The following is an 8,050-nucleotide window of genomic DNA, read 5'->3' as shown; positions in this document are numbered from 1 at the left end:
AATTCCCTTCTTGTACTTTGATGTGTGTATTGGTGTTTATTGTTAGATATTACTGCACTGTTGGAAATAGGAACACAAGCATTTCTACACCCGCAATATCTGATAAATGTGTGTATGCGACCAATACAATTTGATGATTAGAGTGTGTGATAGTGTACAAGTGCATATGATTGTGTGTGTGTGGGTTTGCAATTGGTGGAGGGTGGTATGTGCATTACATTAGTGAAGTAATACATAAAACATTGGTTTAGGTGTTATTACATGATCGGTTGAAGTTATTATGTTRTTCATTTAAAAAGTTGTTACTCACCTGATAAAGTAACTTATTACATTAAATGGAAAAATTATTACGAYAACAATTCAACATTTTATCATATTAACCAACAAGATATTACATTTACYGGTTTTATTACATTATAAATCTAAAAGTKATTACATTAACMGATGTTACAARACAGTATACATAGTTCTTGACCTCATGGATATTATTATTCAATGCATTATGGATTAGTTGTTTGTCATTTTAATCAATTTAGAWATTATKATAAAATTAGTGATAACTTCWTGTTTAGAAGATAATGGATTTAATTTATTGATCAATTGAATACATGAATATACACCTATTGTTGAAACATTATTCCTCATGACATTTAATAACAACAGTATCATGAGTATATGAAAGAAGATACAATTATCAACATCCCCCACACACACACACAGGTTCACTATAACATTTCCTATGATAACATTTATCCATTTAGATCAATGTGTGATATTACATAGACACAATGGAGACCTGATCCTAGATCAGAGCTGCATATTATGCTCCAGAGGTTACCATGGTGATCAGACTAAATCAACTGTTTAAGAATGGGAGATGGATATGACTGTTCACTGGATGTTTTCTACTGATCCTTTATTTAGGGATCTGGAACCGGTGTCGGATAGGACTGAGATGAAATATGGCACATTTTAGCTTTTTGGTGTTTTCTAATATACCCTAAATGAGTAAAGCTCTTTCTACACAGGCAGACATAGAGTTTCTCTCCAGTGTGTGTTCGCTGGTGTGAATTCAGGCTCCCTGATTGACTGAAGCTCTTTCCACAATTATCACACTTGTAAGGCTTCTCTCCTGTGTGTGTTCGATGGTGTCGATTCAGGGTGGAAGCTGCAGCAAAGCTCTTCCCACACTGATCACAGCTATAAGGCTTCTCTCCAGTGTGTGTTAGTTGGTGTGTTGTCAGGTTGACTGACTGATTGAAGCTCTTCCAACAATGATCACAGCTATAAGGCTTCTCTCCTGTGTGTGTTCGCTGGTGTCTAGTTAGTTTTCCTAATACAGCAAAGCTCTTTCCACACTGATCACAGCTATAAGGTTTCTCTCCAGTGTGTGTTCGCTGATGTGTAGTTAGGTAGGAAGCTAGAGCAAAGCTCTTCCCACATAGACAGACATAAGTTCTCTCTCCAGTGTGTATTACCTGGTGTCTAATCAGGCTGGAAGCTACAGCAAAGCTCTTCCCACACTGATCACAACTATAAGGTTTCTCTCCAGTGTGTGTTAGTTGGTGTGTTGTCAGGTGACTGACTGATTGAAGCTCTTCCACACTGATCACACTATAAGGTCTCTCTCCAGTGTGTATTGCTGTGGTGTTTAGCAGGTGCTGACTAGCAAAGCTCTTTCCACCACTGATCACAGCTATAAGGCTTCTCTCCAGTGTGTACACGCTGGTGTAGGTTAAGGCTCCTGCACTAACAAACTTTTCCCACATCAAGCAGGGTAAGGTTCTCCCTGTATGAATTCTTACATTAGATTTGAAGGTGTTAGATGCAGCAAAACTCTTCCCACACTGATCACAGTGAATAATGAACCACTGCTGTGAAACTCTTCCCACAGTCAGAGCAGCAGTGGTGAGGTTTCTTCCCTATACGTCTCTGCTGGTGTTTCTTGAGATGTTCTGATCTGTTGACATTCTTCTCTGTCTTGTCAGCAACATGTTTTTGAGGCTCCCCAGACGATAAGCYCCTCCCACTAAGAGAACGATGGTTAGGGGTGTTCCCTGTAAAATAAAGACATTGAATAGTTAGTATTTGTTTATGGACCCATATTTCCAAAATCTTTTAATTTTAATTTTATTGGTTGTTATTTAGCAGGTGCTCTTATCAAGAGCAATTTACAGGAGCAATTAGGGTTAAGTACCTTGCTCAAGGGCACAGACAGATCACCTTGTCGGCTCAGAGATTCGAACCAGCAACCTTTTGATTAGTGGCCCAACGCTCTTAACCACTAGGCTACCTGCCGCCCTTATCATCAATATACACTCAGTGGAGTGGCCAGTTTATTAGGCACACCCCCCCTCCATACATGTATACTGTTAATCAATGAATTAACAGAAGTTGCAGAAGCAGATTGTAGTCTCATCCACCCCCCCCATTGTTCTTACTTGATGAAATCAAAACTCCATCTCCCTCCTCGTGTCCTTCTCTCACAGTTCCACTCTGCCCTGGTGTTTTCCTGCAGTCGACCAGTCACACAGACACCCTCTTCAGACCCAGCAGTAAGGCGCTACCAGGATAGTTGCAACCTGGGGACTCCGGCAGAGTGGAGGGACTAGCTCTGTCCTGGTTATCACAGGAAGTAAAGTACATAGAATATCATTAGACCAAACATTTGATTACTTTAGTCTAAATCCCTGATTGGTGCATCCTCCTTTCTCCTGAAGTGTGTAACCGTTCACTACTTTCCACAAATGTACAACAATTCTAATGCCCAGTCTTATGTTCAGAAGCTTTGATTGAGCATTCATTGGAGTTGAACACATCTTTCACCCCTGAGTTAATCTTGGTTTACGCAGAACTAATGTCTCAAGTAATTGGTCAACTGCTCAATTTAGTTCTGGGTTCATACGTGATAAGAGGAGAGCTTAAGAGACGCTGGAACGAGGAGCTCCACCCTCTCTTTCAAGATACGGGCCGAATATCCCCTCCCCTTTCCAAAATTCAGAGGACACCAACACCTGCGAAAACGTGATGTCATAATAACCAGAGAGGAAAAACCAAAACACCTGAATTACTGCTGCTCATTATGATGTAGTATTTAGAGCCAAATCCATCAATTTGGTTTTACTTTCCACCCTAAATTAAATGAATGTCAATTTATACAGTTATCCCCATGTACAATAGGTGCCATTTACAGCTTGTTTCTAGCTTAAAGCGTTGCAGAGTTATTCTGATGTTTTTCTGGTGCTAGCAAACATGCAATGAACAACGTGCTGTTTACATCTATATTTGCTCACCCTTCGGAAAATCAGATCACGACTCAATACTACGTATTGTACAGATATTCCAGTAATTCTATACACATACTGTTCATAATGTCTATACATCCTGTGATGGAAAATGTTATCATGGGAAGAGCAGCCTACAAAATGTTCATCTTGTCTTAGTGTCATAAATAATCCTTGGTTCCTGTCTGTACTTTGTAAAAATATGAAGGGGGGAAACATGACCCCCTCCTCAGGACCATCTGTCAGAACGCCCAGAATATGTTCTATAAGTTAAGATAGGTGACGGTGCCAGACACATGCCGGAACCAACCCTATGAACTATGGTAAGGTTCTGTAACCAGTATATAAGAGATCTAACGGGACTGCCCCGAGGGAGCTACCTCAGATCGGTACTTTATGCATTTAGTTGACTTGACTCTAGAGCATGTGATATAAACAATGATTCATTTAAGATTGACTTTGAGTGTCCCTGTGTAGAATTTACACGACTATCTCATCACATCCCTACAAGACCAAAAGTATGTGGACACCTGCTCGTCAAACATCTCATTCCAAATGCATGTGGTCCCCCGTTTGCTGCTATAACAGCTCCACTCTTCTGGAAGGCTTCCACTAATGTAACTTGCTTAGGGGAAGGCTTTCCACGATTTGACTTGCTCTATAAAGCTCCACTCTTCTGGAAGCTTCCACTAGATGTTGGAACATTGCTGCAGGGACTTGCTTCAATTCAGCCACGAGCATTAGTGAGGTCGGGCACTGATGTTAGCCAATTAGGCTGGCTCGCAGTCCGGCGTTGTAATTCATCCAAAGGTTGTTTGATGGGTTGAGGTCAGGGCTCTGTGCAGGCCGTCAAGTTCTTCCACAACAATCTTGACAAACTATTGCTGTATGGAACTTGATTGTGCAAGGGGGCATTGTCATGCTGAATAGGAAGGGCCTTCCCCAAACTGTTACTAACAAAGTTGGAAGCAACAGAATGGTCTAGAAGTCATTGTATGCTGTAGCGTTAAGATTTCTTCACTAGAATTAAGGGACAGAACCATGACAAACAGCCCCAGACAATAATTCCTCTTAACACAACTTTACCGTTGGCACTATGCATTGGGGCAGGTAGTGTTCTCCTGACATTGCCCAAACCCATGAATTGTCCGTCGGCGGCGAGCCTTACACCACTCCAGCCGGCGCTTGGCATTGCGCAAGCAGTGGCGGATTAGGTATGGGCGACATGGCGCCGCATTTGTTTTTGATAGGTGAATTTCCGTGATCGGTTCTCTAACGCTCATTTGCACGTCACACAATGATATCATTCCCGTGTGGGACTGTGGGTCAATTAACCTTGTCGGAGTGGGCGCCCTGATTCTAGTTTGTGAGCTAGGCAGGCTACTGCCTGGGAGGTCTCACTCAGAGTACGAGATGGGGAAGTGGGACGGGGTTGTAGTTGACCTAGGATACTAGAAGCCCGAGGTAGGAGAGGGAACGGGGATTATCAAATAGCGACCTCTAACTTTTACAGTACAAATGCAATTAGTAAAATCAGTCACACTATGAAATGCTACCAAAATCACCACAATTCATTCACAATACTGTTAATATATAGTTTCACAGACATATTGTTGAATTTTTTTCTGGTTTGCGAAATCGTTAAGAATAATATAAAACCAGTCTGCACACCACCAAGTTGAATTGGTTTAGTCTTGACTCTTGGTTGACAGTGTTGGGGGATGGGTAATGTATTGATGTTCGAGTGCCAAATCAACACAAATGGATAAGAAAAKGTCTACGCCATCAGTTTAGGAAAAAGAGKAAAGAAGAAGGGGATAAAAAAGGTATGCAGCTGTCATCTCTTCATGAGTATAATATTATGCATGTAATGAAATAGGCTAGTATAACACATTTGTTTGTTAGCATAGCAACCAACATAGCAACAGGCACATAGGGTGACAATATTCAGTTTTCTGTCCAACTAGCTTCCATAACATTGGATATAATTTCACACAGTTTCATCATGATAATGTGTGTAGCCTGCAGCAAAACGATTACAACCCAACAAGCACATTATTGATTTGGTTAACTTTCATTGAGGTGACATCATAAAGGTTTTTGTGTGATTGTATTGACTAGGTCCTGAGCTCAGTAAAGGGAATTTCCAATGCTGTAGGCTAACTTATAAGACGTCTATATTATGCATCTTTTGTGACATATTGAGTCTTTTAGGGTGTCTTATGCCTAGAATTAGCCAAGGAGGTTGTATGGTTCATTTGKTTCCTATTCTGAAAGTTTGATAAATTGTGCATAATGACATGTATATTTAATTGTGCAACAAATGTATTTAGGGTGTCAGACTCCTATACAGTATTTAAATGCAAATTCAGGGGCACTTCTGAAATATTTTGGAGCACCCTCTGGCATTGGCCAGAATGAGGTGCCATCTACCTTCTCAGCCACACAGGTGTCTCCACAAATATTGTCTGAGCCTGAGGATGAAAACCCATTTGCTTCCACTTCTCCCCAGCAGGATTCTTCAGGTGGGTTTGTGCGCACGCACATGTGTTTGTGTACACGCACATGTGTTTGTGTACACGCACATGTGTTTGTGTGCATCCCTGCATAACAAACAAAATAATCTCCCTTTTGGAAAGTTTTAAGTTTCCATATTGTAGGTAACAATGATGATTTTATTATTACTGGGTATGTATGTGGGATGTTCCACCGCTATAAATGCTGTGAATAACATGCGTAAACTAATGCCCATGTGCTCTCCTTTAGAAACGCCTGTAGCAGCATCCCACCAAATCCTGCTGCTGGGGATGAACCACTGTCTACAGATCCTGCTGCTGGGGATGAACCACTGTCTACAGATCCTGCTGACTGGCCTTCAGTTCTGACTGACAGAATTCAGACACAACTAGTTTGCACAGGACCAAGTGAGGTACCACCTAACTTTGTTTCCCCAAGGAATGAGAGTGATGAAAGAAGTTGCCACCACCAGTATTTCAGGAAGACCTTGGTGAGTGGTGAAAAAATCCCTAGAAGTTTGCTGGTGTATTCTGAAAGAAACAACAGCCTCTTCTGCTGCAAACTCGGTTCTAAGAAGAAAATTAATTTGGCAAACTCAGGACTGACAGACTGGAAACATGCAAGTTCTTTATCTGACTTCACACGAGTCCAGAACACCAAAACATGGAAAGAACTGGCAATGAGGATCAAAAAAGGGGAAACAATTGATAAGCATGAGATGGCACTTATGGAGGCTGAGAGGATAAAATGGAGAGAGGTGTTGACACATCTGACTGCGATTGTGCAGTCTCTGGCAATTAGAAATCTGGCACTAAGGAGACACACAGAAACACTCTACTCTCCATCAAATGGACATTTCCTCAAAGAGGTTGAACTGAAGGCACAATTTGATCCAGTCATGAAAGAGCACCTTAACTGTGTCCAAAAAGGGACCTTGAGTCACACCACTAGCTACCTTGGACACCAAATACAGAATGAACTCATTGATTTGTTGAGCAGCAAGGTCATTTCAATAATGGTGAGTGACATCAAGCTGGCAAAATTGTATCATTCTAGATTGCTCCTCAGATGTCAGCCACACTGAACAGTTGTCAGTTGTGATTAGAATTGTGTGACTGAAGGAGAAGCCCCACATAAAGGAACATTTTATGGGGTATTTGGAGGCAGGAGTACACGGGCCAACATTTGACATCCCTGATTCTCAAAAGATTAGAGGAGCTAAACATTCCTTTTGAGGACTGCAGAAGACAGTCTTATAATAATGGGGCCAACATGAGGCAAAAACAAAATGTGTCCAAGCCAGACTCCTGGACATGAATCCAAGAGCTCTATTTGTGCAATGTGGGGCTCACACATTGAACCTGGTTGTGGCTGATGCTGCTAAACGTTTTGTCGATGCCACAGGTTACTTTGGCATCTTACACAAACTGTACACCTTGTTCTCAGCCGACACACTGCGATGGGCCATCCTGAAGAAACATGTAGACATCACTTTGAAGGACTGAGACAAGGTGGGAGAGTAAATTTGTGTCGAGACACTGAGGAATCAAGCAGCAGCGGTGAGAGGCACTGATTGAGTTGAGGGATCAAACCAAAGACCCTGTGATGAAGATTGAGGCCCAGTCCTTGTCAGAGGAGGTGGGATCATACCGCTTCAGCATCTGTACAGTGGTGTGGTATGACATCTTGAGCCAGATCCAACATGTGAGCAAGCTGATGCAGTCTCCCAGTATGCAATTGTGGATGTTTCAGTCAGTCTTCTCAGAAAGACAGAGAGAGGTCTAAGCAACTACAGGGCAACAGGCTTTATGACTGCACAAACGTCAGCCAAGGATATTTGCCAGGGTATGAATGTCGAGGCCGTTCTACAACAAAAAAGGCAGAGGTCCACAAAGCGGAACTTTTCATGCGAATCATTTGATGAGTCTTTGAGTGATGCCCTGAAGAAGCTGGAGGTGACATTTTTCAATGTCGTTGTTGATGCTGCAACCTCAGCCCTTCAGGAAGTTTGGAGTGGACTTTCCAAAGTCTCTCAAATCCTACCTGAGGTCCACCATGACACAGGAACGCCTTAGTGGCCTTGCTGTCATCAGTATTAACCATGCAATTGCTGGGCAGATTTCTTATGATGTAATTGATGACTTTGCATCAAGGAAGGCAAGAAAGGTCAGGGTTTAGATGGCAGTTGTGCAATTTAGTTTGTGTGTTTCTTGTTTGAAGTGCAATAGTGTAATAATCAGGTTCTCTTC

At 42.0% G+C, this 8,050-nt stretch overlaps 1 protein-coding gene and 1 long non-coding RNA gene across 2 annotated transcripts in view; both read right to left on the bottom strand.

The window, feature by feature from the left end:
- Positions 1-246: 246 nt before the first annotated feature.
- Positions 247-1,734, bottom strand: LOC112068666 (zinc finger protein 892-like; the record flags this gene model as incomplete). The annotated part of the gene is given in 2 exon segments (XM_024135860.2): positions 247-1,691; positions 1,693-1,734. Coding segments are annotated over 2 exon segments (813 nt in total), but the record flags the coding sequence as incomplete, so codon positions are not given.
- A 59-nt stretch (positions 1,735-1,793) lies between these two features.
- Positions 1,794-8,050, bottom strand: part of LOC112068663 (uncharacterized) — a 12,334-nt gene continuing 6,077 nt past the window's right edge. Inside the window, exons 2-3 of the long non-coding RNA XR_002893613.2 lie at positions 2,442-2,619; positions 1,794-2,057 (exon numbers count right to left, since the gene is read on the bottom strand). This is a non-coding gene — a long non-coding RNA (uncharacterized lncRNA). The remainder of the gene's footprint in view (positions 2,058-2,441; positions 2,620-8,050) is intronic.

Source organism: Salvelinus sp. IW2-2015, unplaced genomic scaffold (assembly GCF_002910315.2).
Source record: "Salvelinus sp. IW2-2015 unplaced genomic scaffold, ASM291031v2 Un_scaffold640, whole genome shotgun sequence".
NCBI lineage: Eukaryota > Metazoa > Chordata > Actinopteri > Salmoniformes > Salmonidae > Salvelinus > Salvelinus sp. IW2-2015.
Note: the sequence above shows the minus strand (reverse complement) of the source record. Positions and strands in the feature narration are given on the sequence as shown.